The 14,021-nt window shown below is 48.5% G+C and overlaps 1 protein-coding gene across 1 annotated transcript; it reads left to right on the top strand.

The window, feature by feature from the left end:
* Positions 1-18: 18 nt before the first annotated feature.
* Positions 19-13,781, top strand: TTI1 (TELO2 interacting protein 1). The gene is made up of 7 exons (XM_009583182.1): positions 19-2,317; positions 2,810-2,998; positions 3,808-3,956; positions 4,810-4,950; positions 6,388-6,592; positions 7,338-7,425; positions 13,547-13,781. Exons 1-7 carry the CDS (start codon positions 19-21, stop codon positions 13,779-13,781), a joined length of 3,306 nt encoding a protein of 1,101 aa, XP_009581477.1.
* The last annotated feature ends 240 nt before the right edge of the window (positions 13,782-14,021 follow it).

Below are 14,021 nucleotides of genomic sequence, written 5' to 3'. Positions count from 1 at the left end.
CCTTCCCGGCGCCCGAGCATGGCCGTCTTCGACACCCCCCAGGAGGCCTTCGGGGCCCTGCGTCCCGTCTGCGTGCAGCTGACGAGGGCACAGACCGTGGAGAACGTGGCGCGCCTGCAGGCCCAGCTGGCAGCGGTCAGCGCCTCGGCCCTGCAGGAGCTGCAGGAGTACGTCCTCTTCCCCCTGCGCTTCGCCCTGAAGGTGCCGGGGGCCAAGCAGGAGCGCCTGGTGCAGAGCGTGGTGCAGTGCATTTCCTCCGTCCTCGCAGCAACGTGTGTGAAGAAGCAGGAGCTCTTGCAGGAGCTTTTTTCTGAGCTCTGTACGTGCCTCTCTCCCCCTTCTGGCTCAAGCAAACCAGCCTTGCTGTCAGAGGAGTTAAAGCTGGCTGTAATCCAGGCACTCCACACCCTGATGCATTCAGCTTATGGGGATGTTATCTTGTCTTTGTATCAACCTTCCACCCTTCCTCTCTTAGGATTTGCTGTATCTTTGCTTCTGGGCCTAGCAGAGCAAGAAAAAGCAAAGCAAATTAAGATCTCTGCTTTGAAGTGCTTACAGGTCCTAGTTCTGCAGTGTGACTGCCAGGAGCATCGACACCTAGATGAAGATGAGGCACAGCAATGTGGGGATTTGTTTGCTTCTTTTCTGCCTGGGATTTCCATTACGCTGTCTCGGGTTATTACTGGAGACATCAAACAAGGTCACAAAACCACTGTTTCTGCCATCAGACTCTTTTATCTGATTGTTGGCTTGGTAATGGCTGATGCACAGCTAGCCAGAATCCCAAAGGATAAAGAAAAGCTGCCGGTGGAACAAAGCAGAATATCAGAACTAATGGTCCATAGAGGACCTTACTGGAGTAAAAGTACTGCCGAAAAACTCTCTCTCCTCCTGCATAAAATGGTTGAATTTTCTTCAGTTCACCCCCACTGGAAAGTGAGACTGGAGCTGGTGGAACTGGTCCACCACTTACTGAGGAACTGCAGTCGGTCGCTGGTGGACTCGTTCAGTCATCTTTTAAAAGCCTTGGTTGGGCTGGTGAATGATGAAAACAGCGAAGTCCAAAGCAGGTGTAATGAGGTTCTGCGAGGCATAGCAGAGCAGAGGATCGTAGCACAGAACAGGGCTCTTGCTGATGTCCTCTCCGAGAACCTCCATTCCCTTGCCACAGCTCTTCCTCGCCTGATGAACTCTCAGGATGACATCGGCAAGGTTTCCACTTTGAGCCTGTTGCTCGGCTATTTGAAGCTGCTGGGCCCCAAGATTAACATTGTCCTCAACTCCGTATCCCACCTCCACCGTCTGTCCAAAGCGCTGATGCAAGTTCTGGAGTTGGACGTGACAGATGTGAAGATAGTGGAAGACAGACGCTGGGGCTGCGAGAGCGCCTGTGGACCTTCGGGCTCCTTGCAGAAGGGTGTGCAGAAAGGCAGATGTCAGAAGAAATACTTCCGCTTCTTCACAGAGGAGAAAGTTTTCCAGCTCCTTCAGCAAGTTTGTCGTGTTCTTGGCTACCACGGGAACCTCTATTTGCTTGTGGATCATTTCATGGGGCTGTACAGTGAATCTGGCATGTACCGAAAGCAGGCAGCGATGGTCCTCAATGAGCTGATTGCAGGAGCTGCTGGACTGGGAGTGGATGTCCTTCAGGAAAGGGAAGTTTCGCTGAACATGGATGATCTCAAAGGGTCCATAATGTCCATTCTCGATGAGTACACAGACCAGGCAAACTGGTATTTGATCACTAGCATTGATACAGAAGAAATCAGCCATGAGCACTCTATGCAATGTTCAGGACTTACTGCCCATCCAGGAGGTGCGTGCAGCAGCATTCTCCTTCCATCCCCAGAGCCGCACATAACGACCCGCACCATGAACAGCAACATCTGGCAGATCTGCCTCCAGCTGGAAGGCATCGGCTGCTTCGCTGCTGTCCTCGGGAAGGAGTTCCGGTTGCTTCTGCTGTCAGCTCTCTACCCTGTGTTGGAGAAGGCTGGTGACAAGACTTTGCTCATCAGTGAGACAGCGCTGGGGACACTGGTAGACATATGCGAGGCCTGCAGTTATGACTCTGTGCAGTCTTTGATTAATGAGAATTCTGACTATCTGGTGAATGGGATTTCCCTGAATTTGCGCCAGCTGGCACATCAGCCACATGCTTCCCAGGTCCTGGACACTATGCTGAGGCATTCAGATGCCAGCTTGCTGCCACTGGTAGAAGACGTTATCCAAGATGTCCTGTCTACGCTAGATCAGTCTTACAATAACCAGGCTTCCTCTTTCCTCAGGGTCCTCCACTCAGTAATGGCAGCTTTAGGTATCTAAATGATGTTTACTTTGTTTAATTCAGTCTTACTGTAAATAAGGGTACTTGTCTTTGACCTTTTGACTTGCCATGGGAGATTGCAAGTAGCTGAGGTACTGCAGCGTGACGGCAACTTTGCTTTGCTTGGTGGGCCAGTGCTCGAGCAAAGATCGTCGATAGCTTCCGCTCTCCACAACCAGTTCCTGTTTGTCTGGCCTGTAGACTTGCAGGAACGTGGCCTGTGGTGGTTGGGAAAGAATGGATTTGCTACTCACATAAATGTTCTGTAGAAGCACATGGAGTATATTCCTTTTTATATCAGGGGTTTTAACATTCTCATACCATCAGGGAGGTCACGGTGATGTGACAGCGGGTGCCTCATTCTGTAGTTCAGTCTCGCAAGACTCGAGAGTCATGTTCGTCTCTCAAGGAGTCTGTGGTACGTTGCTGACTTGCAGGAGGCGATCGTGATCGCTTAGTGATGTATCAGTTCCTCTTTTGCAGTCCAGTGGTTTGGATCGTCCTGCGGCGAGGAACACCAGCAAAGGCAGACTGCCGAGTGGCAGAGCAGGACTTTGTCCCAGGGGCAGCAGATGGTGACGAGGCAAGAAGTGGAGCGGTTCTTCCTTGACTATGTCAGACAGAAGCAGATCGCAGAGGGCAATCTTCCTGACACAGGGGATGAGGAGGCAGGTCAGTACTGTCTGTGACTGGAGAAGAGTATGTTCAGCTTGGAGAAAGACAGTGACCTCTGAGGTTTCCTTTTGTCAGATGGGGGACTTGGGACCAGGCTGAAAGCCTAGCACACTCCTGACGGTCTCAGGTCTGCTTGGAGCTGACCTTAGCTCATGTAAGGTGCTGCTGGGTGTTCTTGCTTTGTTCTATGCATGGGGCAAGAGGGAGGCAGTGAAACATTTGCAGATCAAGGTTTGTCTTGCTCTAAGACACAAGCACACACTGTTTTTCCTTACCTCATAATCAGCCATTTGGGTTCAGGACCCAAAGTTTCCTCTTTCCAGGATCCTACTGCATTTTCCTCACCTTCCCTTGGGAATCCCTGTACTATTTTCTCCTGGCTAATGATGCCACCTCTTCCTTCTCTGTTGGCCTTGGCAGGGCCTGCAGACATTCACATAGGGAACTTTTTAGTCTTTACTGGGCTATGCTGCAATCCTGACCTTTAAATACTTCATCTTTAAATACCCAGGCTTTTCAGTTTTAATAAAAATCAATGGGAAATAAGTCCATGGTGAGGAGACACTGCAAATGTCAGACCAATTGCATTGTCCAGTAAAGAAAGCAAATCTTCCCTAGTCCCACACTCTTAACTGAATCTGATGCTTAACTCACACAACTCAAGCGTAGATTTGACTATATCTAAATATGTTAAAAAATGCCAAAGGCCTGACTTGGGAATTTGCAGAGTAGTTGTGGGTGGGTATTGTGATCTCGCAGAACTTCCAAGTAATTTTCACGGCTTCAGTAATGGTTTTGTCTTCCAGATGAGGTTCCCCCCCTTGCTAAGCCGGAGCCAAACAACTCTGACACAGAAGGAGAAACTCTACTGCCAAGCCATGCTCAGCTGGCCAAAGATGTGATGGAGAGGTGCATCCACTTGCTGTCTGATGGGAACCTGCGAGTGCGGCTGAAGGTTAGTAAACGCCGGCTTTGAGGGGACAGGTGGTGCCCAGGAAGGGGGCTGGTACTTCGTCAACACGTGCACGATGCATGTTGGGCTTCCTGCCGTGATGAGGTTAGTGCTGCCATATGCTTATTCGGGACAGACCCTCCAAGTCTGGCAAGAGAAAGGGACACAGTTTTCTGGGAGTAGTCTGTTTTAGGAATGGCAGCCAGGCTGAACAGAATCGTAAGGGTGGCTTCATATCAGGCACCTTCCCTTGATGCTCACGATAGTAAAGTCTTGTGCCTCAGCCTTGGGAGAAAGATGCTTCTGCCTCCTCCACCAATCTAGGCCTCCCATCCCCCTTCCTCAGACTGTAGTGCACAGACTGACGAACATTTCTGAAGTTGCTGGGGTGACGATAAGCAGGGCTAAAAGCCTGGGGTTTTTTAATTATGAAAACCCTTTGAAGGTGGCCTCCTTTTAAGCTGCAAAGCGAGACAGAAAATGCAGCAGTGAGGCATAACCCAGATTCTTACCACAGAGGCCCCAGCCCTACCAGGTGATCCTGCTGCCGTGCCACAGGAGCAGTAGGGTCCTAGTGCACAGCTCAGCCTGCAGGATCAGGCCAGAAATCACACCCTGGTTCCAGCCCGGCTCTGTAGCCCAGCACAGGCTACTGTGCTGCTTGTCCCTTTCTGAACAGGCCTGTGTTCTGTGCACTGTTCTGTTATCCCAGTTCATGCTGAGGTAAAACTGTACCCCTTTGTATTAAAGCCCTTCTTTCTCCTGGCTCCCCGGTGTGACACTGGGGATCCACCTGAATGCCTGGTGTTGCTGGTGCTGCAGCACTCAAAGTCTGTTACCTACCCCTCCTGCCCAGGTCCTGGACGTGCTGGAGCTCTGTGTAACTGTGCTGCATCCTCACGGAAACCATCTGCTTCCCATGGCTCATCGTGTCTGGCCAGCTCTTGTCACCCGGCTGATTAGTGATGACCCTCTGGCAGTGCTCAGAGCCTTCAAGGTACAGCAGCGAATCTCTGCCAACAGCCTTCAAGCCGGTGCTTAGAAGGCAAGCAGCTCAGGCATCGCTGTGGCCTATGAGAGAAGCACTGAGCTTGTGGAGTGATTTTTTTCAAATGTGGTTTGGCACACAGGGTCACCACCCTGCAGTGGGTAGGGTTGTACCACTCCCACTGCAGCTTGTCCACAGATAAAACCTTGACACTGTTCCTGGGGGAAACAGCAGTATTACTGGTTATTGCAGGGAAGAGGAAAACAGTTCTTTTACAGCCTAAGCAGCTGTCAGAGACACTGTATAGTGCAACTTGCCCTTGCTGGAGCCACAGTCTCAGCACCCCCCTTTGGAAGTCTTAGACTGAAGAGAAGGGATTGTTTTGCGACTGAGGCATCGGCAGGGGAGGTGAGAGGTTAAGTAAAGACTTAGCCTCATAGCAACACTATTAAAGAGCTCCTGACCATGTCAACTGACTGCATTCTCTTCCTGACTCACCAGGTGGACAGTGAAGCATGTTTCCAGAGGGTGCCAGTCCCAGTGTTTCACAGGTCTTCCTCTGCTGTGCAGAATGAGATTAATTTTAGAATCCTTCAGTGTGAATAAAAGAAGAGTTTTGATTCCCTAAATTCAAGAAGCCATACGCTAGAATTTCAGAATAGCCATACCTCACATGTGCCTGCCCTAAAAGAAGGGAGAGATCACTACAGAAAAACTAATTAACTCTTGAAAAGTTCGTGGGATCATTACAATTAGCACTGAGTTTGGGTTTTGTTGTAAGAAATCCCCTGTGAGTGTCTTCCTTCCTAAATCTCAGGACAAGAAGCGTAGTATCAGTGTCAGCCAAACACAACATAACCAGCATCTCAGTCCTGCACACTAAGACCACAAGCTTAGTGAAGCTCCGAGAGAGAACCGTGTTCAGGCCACGTGGCTTGGCCCCATGGATCCCCCCTTCATTTTTACATGTATTTAAGGCCATTCTCTAGGCCAGTTTAGGTTTTATCCTGGGCACACACCAATAGTGCTGGGTGCCCTATGCTGTAGCCAGTTGGCCTTTCTGTTCGCTGGCATGCTTGTAAAGATGGACTGTTTCCACCACAAAGGTGATTTGTATTTTAATGGCATTTTCCATCAGAGGCTTCTCCAGCAATTCTGAATAAGACTTCACAAGCTACCTTTGCTGTGCTAATGAGAGAAGGGCAGTCCCAGGAGGTTAGCCATGTGAAACTGAAGAGCAGGGTGCACGTCACTTGTCCTCTCCATCGAGCGTTCGCCTTCTGCTCATTATGGGAAACTGTGGCAGGTGTGGTCACATTGCTCTCAACTGCAAAAAAATTATCAAGGGAGAACAAATGCCTTATCCCCCGAGCTGGTGAGGATTGCTGAGCTCCTCCCAGACCTGTATGTGCACTTATCCTCCAGTAACTGATGTTTCTCCACTAGGTGCTGTGTACCCTGGCTCAAAAGTGCGGGGACTTTCTGAGGCAGAGATTCTCCAAAGATGTCCTGCCTAAGCTGACCAGTTCCCTCCTCAGCCAGGCCCCAGCAAGTGCCAGAGCCGGGCCTGTGTACAACCACACGCTTGCCTTCAAGTTGCAGCTGGCTGTGTTGCAGGGACTGGGTTCTCTGTGCGAGAAGTTGGACATGGGTGAGTACCAGGGAAAGTATAGGTTGTATGAGATCTCTGCTGGACTTACCTCTTCTCCTTTCATCTCAACTGACCAGGCCTGCACTTGCTTCTTGTCCTTTTGCTGCCCCATGGGATTGATTTCCTGATCTTCTCCAGCCTCATCCCATTCAGGTCCTGCTGGGCCTTAATCTATCCTCTTTGAGAGCCCTGTATGGAGGGGCTGGTCACTCTTTACTCCCCAAGAGACAAATGGGAGAGAAGATTCCCAGCACCTTGCAGAATCTGACTGCTCAACTCCCTTGTGCATGAAAAGTGGGTATAAAGTGGAGTGCCTGGGTTGCTGCAGCTAGGCCTGTTGGGCCATGCTTTGTTCTTAATTAACCGAAGAACTAGAGCCCAGATAAGACTTCTGGCTAACTTGACTGGTTCCATTTTGGGGCATCTCTCTGGATGACCCTTTAAATGCAGCAGATCACATTCTTCTACTGAATGAAACTCTCTAAAATTCTCCTAGGTTAAATTTCTGGAGCTGACTTTGATGAGGGAGAAGGTTTGCTGGCTAGTTGCTCTTTTCTTCTCTCAATGCCCTTGATTGCTTTCCTAGCTTTGCAGCAATATGCTTAAGAGGCGAGGTCAGAAGAGCTCTGGGTCAGACAGTGCAAAGGCTCAGAAGCCTTTTGCTGCCAATTTAGAGCTGATTCTGTTAGGCAGCAGCCACTGAGTAGGTTACCTCCTACCCTTCTTTTCTGTTCCATTTCTGCAGGCGAGAGTGACCTGAATAAAGTGGCAGATGCCTGCCTGATTTACCTCAGTGCCAAGCAACCCATGAAATTGCAAGAAGCTGCCCAGAGGTAATGTCTTTTAAATGCAGGTGTATCAGGTGTACAAATAATGTGGGCCAGAAGGAGCACAGTAACCCCTTTCCTTTTGCACCTTTCCCATTCCTCCCTCCAGCATGTCTGAGTCCTGCACAACAGGGTCTCTCATGGAAGTTAACCCCTTTCTCTGGTGAAGTGTCATTTACTACCCAAAATGAGCTAGAGAGGTTAGCTTGCCCACAAGTTACAGTTGACTTTCAGATTACCTTGCAGTGCATTTGGGGACAGAGAGGGAAGATGTACTATTTGCTTTTTTCTAACCGCCTCCCGTGCTAGAATACTTAGGGCTTTTGGCCCACTGGTGACATGAAACTGCAGAGGGGAAGACAACTATGCAAGAGGATGTGCCAGACATTCCCATGTATTTTATCACTTAATACCTTCTGCAGGCTGGGGGATTTACTTCTGTTATCCTTCCATTTTCCCTGGGCTGCTGGGATCACATCAACCCAGGCTCTACCAGGTAGACCGGAGTTTGTTTGGGAAGCTGTCACTCTTGGCACCAGTCTTGCTCTGAGAAGGCTGGGAGAGGTTAAAAGAGCACAAACAGTTTAGGTGAACACACATCAGCTCTATGAAGTGCTGACAGTCATACTTTGCTGCTTGGTGTACAAAATCCTGCTCAGCATGTTCCTGCTTCAGGATAAGAAATCACTATTGTCATATGTTATCACTTGGAAACAAGGCCAGAGATGTCAGCAGACAAAACGAGTCCAGTTACGGAACATGGAAAGTGAATAAGAAAGCCGTGCACCTCTGTCTCTGCTGAAGGACAGGGGTAAAAGCCCCCCTCTTTCTGCGTGGCCAACCCTCCCCTCCCCTGAGGGGAGAGGAAGCCAGTGGTGAGCAGGTTCAGCCGGCACTGCGGCTTTCAGAGGGCAGACTCTTGGAAAGGGAAAAGATGCCCATTCCGTTCACGTGAGCGCAGGCCTCCCAGGGGGGTGCAGGGTGTGAAGGGCTTTTGTGTGGCTGGGCAGCAGTTTAGACAGAGAGCGGTCTCAGAAGCTGTAGCCGTACCTTTGTTTGTCTTCCTGCGCTGGTGAGAGTAGGTTTATTTTTACCTTAGTGGCTTTTATTGCATCGCAGCAGGCTTCAGCAGCATTTGTTCTGCAAAGGGGTTCTTTGCTGTAGGCTTGCATACCCTTAATACAAAAAAGCGTTCATCTGTGTAAGCAATGCTGGAATGGAAAGCAGAACACCAGGATTTATCTAGATATTTGGAACCTTAAGCTTTTAAATCATTAACAAAGCAGTCTGAAAAGCTGTGCAATTTCCCCCCACAGCAGGGGTGGGGGGAAATACTGAATTAGCCCTATGATGCGATAGGGTCATTAGAAGCAATATTGTGAAGCAAGCTCACTGCTGTTGGAGAAAAAGGGCAGCAAAGTTCAGGACAAGTAAAATTTTTCTCCTGTATATTATTTTTATTCTATTTTAAGGGAAAAATGCCACATGTTACACTGCTCCCCCCATGCCTTTGATGTACCATACATTACATATTTCACTGAACAAAGCAAGGTCTTCCATGAACAGCAATCTCATGAATAGCTCTGTTGGCCAGACACGTATATGCACTGAGGCATGGCCTGATATTAACCATGCATATGGCAGTACTTGTAGTTTTCTTCTTTTTTTCTAGTTTAGTCCTGTCTGATCGCTGGTCCTAGAGCCTGGATGGATCAGAGTCAAACATATCACAATCACGTTTAACTATAGTACACATGATACGAGATTTCAGCTTGGAAGAGTCAAAATTAGTTTGCACCATAATAATCAGCTGCAGCACCAGGATAAGAATCACTTCTCAGCCACCCTTCAGCTTCCTTTTTCCAGCTGCTTAACCACCAGATTCCTGTAAGCTCCAGTCCTTTTCTTTGCTCTCCATGTGCCTGAAAGTAATCCTGCGAACTGACACAGGTCGTCACATGCAAGGCCCTTTCCATCTAGGCAAGGGCAATGTTATCAGCCTGCTACATGAAAAATTCTGCATTTTAAATGCTTCTAAAAACAGACAAACCAGAACTAATCTTAGCCACAGTATGAGTGCCAACATACGTCACATAACTCAGCTTTATCACTGCAGAAATCATACAAGGTAAAAAGATGTTTGGAATCAGCTTGCCATATTGATTTATACTAACTGGCCTTTGCTCAGCTTTTTGGATTCTTACTCAACTCATGAGTTGTGACCTGCCAAGAACAAGGTCAGGTCTTACAAAGTCAGTTGTAGCTCCAGTAACTCCCTGCACTAAGTGAGGATTCTGTAGGTATGCGAAGGGCTAAGCAGGAATTTTTGGCCAAGGTGCTGGAGCCACAAAGGGAAGGGGGGGAGAGAGTTTTGGCTGTCATCCAGGGATGTTATCATGCCCCAAGGAGGCTGCTTAATCCCATTTATGGGACCCTGTAGTTTTATTAGATGAACCAGTGGGAATAAGTGAATTTTGTAACTGCAGCTTCATGCAATACTCTACAGGCAAAAATAGACGCTGGGAAAAAAAAGAGAACTCCAGCATGTCTGAGGAAGAGAAAATGGGGCAATAGGCTTTATTATATGCTGGGAGTATTCTAGGAGAGGAATATTATCCAAAGCTTGGGGAAAAAAAAAAAACTGAAGAGGTGTTTGGGAAGGCTAGGGAACACTAGATACATCTTTGCTTTCATTGAAAATAAACCAGTGCAACTGTGGGTAAAGCGACCAGAAACACTTGAGCAGCTAAGGGGTGGTGGCATAGGGCCAAGCACTGGGAACAAGGCAGGGGGGAAGATGGTGTAAGCTGAAAGCACAATATGTAAATCTGAGCTTCTCTTCAGTTTATTAAGTTGCATCATCCCTGACGAGCTTTTCATTTCGGGGGAAAAAACTTTGAAGGAAAAGAAATTAAGAAATTGTCATTGGCCTGTGTCAACACTTCACAAATAGTTCTGCATTTTTTCAGTTTGAAGTGACTGTTTTGAAATTTACACTTAATTCCTAATAAATGTTTACAGCCTGTGAAGTTTACCATTTGACCTTTCGGTGAACAGTCTGGATAGGAATGGTTTTTTTCCCAAGATGCAGAAATAATTTCCCCAGTTCTTACTGAATTCTGTGGTGAACTGTATCTAGTTAAACATTCAGCAGAGATGGAAAAGCCAGAAAGACTTGTCCTTTTGCCAGCCTGTTCACTGTGCTGTGGCTTTGCTTAGAGCTTGGAAAACGACAAGGCAACAGAATAGCCAAACTCTGCTCTGTGCTAGTAGAATAAGTTGTATAGCACAACTGGAACAAATATGAGCTATTTTTGGACCTTTTTAGATATGGAAGTTGATTATGCAGCGTACCTCTTTTGGTTTAATTGTGTAGTTTATCGGATACTTATTATCAGCTGTCATTCGCAAGCTGGGCTGAAGTACACTAAAACAGCCCCCTGCACAAGGCAAAATTCAATAAAATTATATTTAAGTTAAAAAAAAAAAAGCAACAACAGAAAACAAACCTGGATTAACCCCAGCATTCTTTGCCATGGAAACAGGTTGCTTAGAAACTACCCCAGAGTTAGTTTGAAAATGTAAAAGTCAAGTTGTTCTTTAAGCTGCACAGCACTCCAGGTTATCAGGAGATAATCACATGCCTCAGGCCATTATGGGCACAAGAGGCAGTGGAGTTCTCCAGGGACCAGCTAATCTCTTGAGGGTTGCTCTCTCCAGAGCAGCTGATTGGGAAGAGGTTGGAGAGCAGGGTATCTTTGCTGTGAATGTAAGAGGTAAAGTTGTGCCTGTGCTGGAGAGGCAGAAGCCAGCTGAACAGTATTCCCTGTTCCCATGTTTACTTCACAGTGATTCATCTTTCTTGCCCGGTCCTATCCGCCCCAGCCATAAGGAGCGAGGATTATTTCTATGCAGCTGCCCACCAGCAGCAGCCCATCATAAGCTGGGGGAAACCACTGGGACCTGCTGTTTGCTGGCAGGCAGATAGCTGCATGCTCACACTGTCACGGTCAGGCGAGCACCAGGAGAGCACTGGCAGCCGGCAGGGCTCGGAGAGCTGTGCGGGATGTCAGCAGGTGCAAGCTCCAGGCCCTGCCCCAGCGAGCCTGCCTGCACTTTACTCAGTCTGGCACTCGGGAGGCTGGCACTCAGGTCCAGCCAGTTCTCCCTTTTCCAGTCACCACAGCTGCAACAACAAAGCCAGGGGAGCAGAGAGCCCCATGAGCTCACCTGCGTCTGGCCGTCCCCCAGGAAGAAGAAGGCACATTGCTGATGCAGTTGTTGCCAAGCCCAGCTATCACTTTGGAGCACGTTCACGCTGAGTTCCTCTGGAGCAGACAGATAGGCACTGCAAGCACCTTCAGGAGGGGACACTGCCAACAGCTTGCAGTGGCAACATCTTCCCTCATTGCTGTTCAAAGACCTGCAGTGAGAGACAGGCAAGTGGTTAATGGCAGAAAAGCAAAAACAACTTTGGCTGCTCATGGAGTAACAAGTCATACAGCCACCAGATTACTGTGAAGAGGTGAGGCAGCTTTCTAGTGCCTCCATCTCATTTCTGTGCTTTTTCAGGTTACCCATGGCACTGCACTCCCTTTCAGAGGAGAGATTCTAAAAGGGATTTCTGCCTGCTCTACGTAGGAAGCAAGCTCACTTTAGGGATAAAAGTCCTTCAGGGAGAAGTTTTGACAGCAAACACAGATTTTTTTGTGGCTTTTGTAGCAGGTGATCTTTGATTTTGGAGAGGGGAGTTCTGTCCTGTGCTTCTGTCCTTGGGGGAACAGAGACAGACCTACCCTCTGATTTCTCTTCACATTACCTTGCCCAGCTGTTGTTCTCCTCGTGGCCCCATGATTTCACTAGAAACTAGAGACCTGAAGATGTGTGGCTAGGCATTTACTGGGGTCTTGGAAAGCTGACCCATACGTTTGGCGAGTGCTGCGTACCTTCGGTGCTCATAGTCTCCGTGGGAGCACAGAGTACTCCGCATCATGCAGGAGGAGGCCTTGCTGTGCTGCCAAGGCAGCCTGCAAATTCTAGTTTAATTTTGTACATGGCACAGCCAGAGAACTAAATACCAGTTAAGCCCAATACGCCTTCTGTGCATTAAACCCTGACACAGACCTAGCCAAGCCCAAAGGTTACCGACAATGAGAACTGGCAGGAAGAAATGAGTAAGTGTAGGTCATGCAAATCAGCCATTTGCTCTTTTGCTCCTAGGAGCTTCCCGCTCTCCAGCAAGACTGTCCGCAGCATCTTTGTTACAGCAGCTCACAGCTGGAGTCAAAAGTGTGAAGTGCATACTCAGAAGTCAAATCCCTCGTCTTACCTAGGGTATTGAAATTCAAAGTGAAAACCATCAGCACAGCAGTAAAGCATTAGAGGAAGTTGTCATTCCTCTCTTCCGCTATTCTATTGTTAATGAAGGTTTATTTTTTTGAAAAAAAGAAAATCCTGCTTTGTGAAAGGTGCTGTGCAGAAGGAAGAAAATTTGGAGGCAGCTAATAAGGACTTGGGATGAGGGGAGACCTCACATAAACAAAAAGCCCTCAATACAGCATTCAACTCTGCTTGTGGCCCAGCCTGGGCAGCTGTCCAGAAATACCCTCTGAAAAGGCAGAGAAGTCCGGATGGGTTGATCCCCTCACTCCCCAAAAACCAGAGAGGGTGGTGAACAACATATACAACTTCTTTTAAGAGCTCTACAGGAGCGATTGTCCAAAACATGCCAGATGTAAGTAGCACGTGCAATACTCTGCAGTCACCTCTCCAGCGCTTGGGACAGGCTGATTTAAAAAGGCTTTTGCCAGCAGCAGCCCATGATGCTGAGACCAAAGCCTGGGTCAGTTATTCACCAGCTGCTTGTCTGATGTCGATAACTTACTGTGTAGCATAATAACTATTTTTCTCCCACTTGCTGGTAGATTTGAAACCACTAAACTGTCTTCTCTTGGGCACAGGAGCCATTTTAATGGCTCTCTCTAATGAGCCTCCAAGTCTGTTCAACTGTCAGAGATTGCAGACAACATCAAAGCTTTCCATAGCTCTCTGTTAATGACCCTGTTGGGTGCCAATCAAAAGGCCTTCTCCTTACTCTTCTTTCCTTTCTTCCCACTGTTTTCCAAAGTGTTTTCTTCCACTTAATGCACGTGGACCCTGACAGCACCTGGCTCCTCCTGAACGAGGTCTGCTGCCCTCACCAGTACGAGCCCCCCCACATCAGCCTGCGGCCCGTGAAGCTAAGTGGGATGGGGAGGCAGCGGAACGAGTTCACCGACAACGTGCTGTTCCTGCTGGAGAGGCTGCAGCAGCGGGAGAGCGCGATGCCACAGGCTGGCACCCGAGAGGCATCTCCTCCTTGACAGACATACGCAGAAGCTGGGAGGGGAAAGAGAAACCACTGGGATAGAGCTCACCTGGGAAAATCCCATCATTTAGGCCCCGAATCATTCTGGGGGCAAAAGAAGGATTGCCCAGTCTGGGGCGCTGGCCAAGACACCCTCCCGTGGGCAGAAGTGTTGTTTTTTTTTTTAAACAGTGTTTGAGGCTGAGGCACATACATTGCCCTGATTCCTCCCGACTTGTACTTCTCTGCACATGGT

The sequence above is a fragment of the Fulmarus glacialis genome, unplaced genomic scaffold (genome assembly GCF_000690835.1).
Source record: "Fulmarus glacialis isolate BGI_N327 unplaced genomic scaffold, ASM69083v1 scaffold9908, whole genome shotgun sequence".
NCBI classification, from domain to species: Eukaryota; Metazoa; Chordata; class Aves; order Procellariiformes; family Procellariidae; genus Fulmarus; species Fulmarus glacialis.
Note: the sequence above shows the minus strand (reverse complement) of the source record. Positions and strands in the feature narration are given on the sequence as shown.

Bases quoted from the DNA above. Each gene is read 5' to 3' on its own strand.
- TTI1 (XM_009583182.1), top strand. From the start codon at position 19: ATGGCCGTCTTCGACACCCCCCAGGAGGCCTTCGGGGCCCTGCGTCCC. The intron at 3,957-4,809 runs GTTAGTAAACGC...CCTCCTGCCCAG, and splicing joins ACCTGCGAGTGCGGCTGAAG to GTCCTGGACGTGCTGGAGCT. The intron at 4,951-6,387 runs GTACAGCAGCGA...TTTCTCCACTAG, and splicing joins CAGTGCTCAGAGCCTTCAAG to GTGCTGTGTACCCTGGCTCA.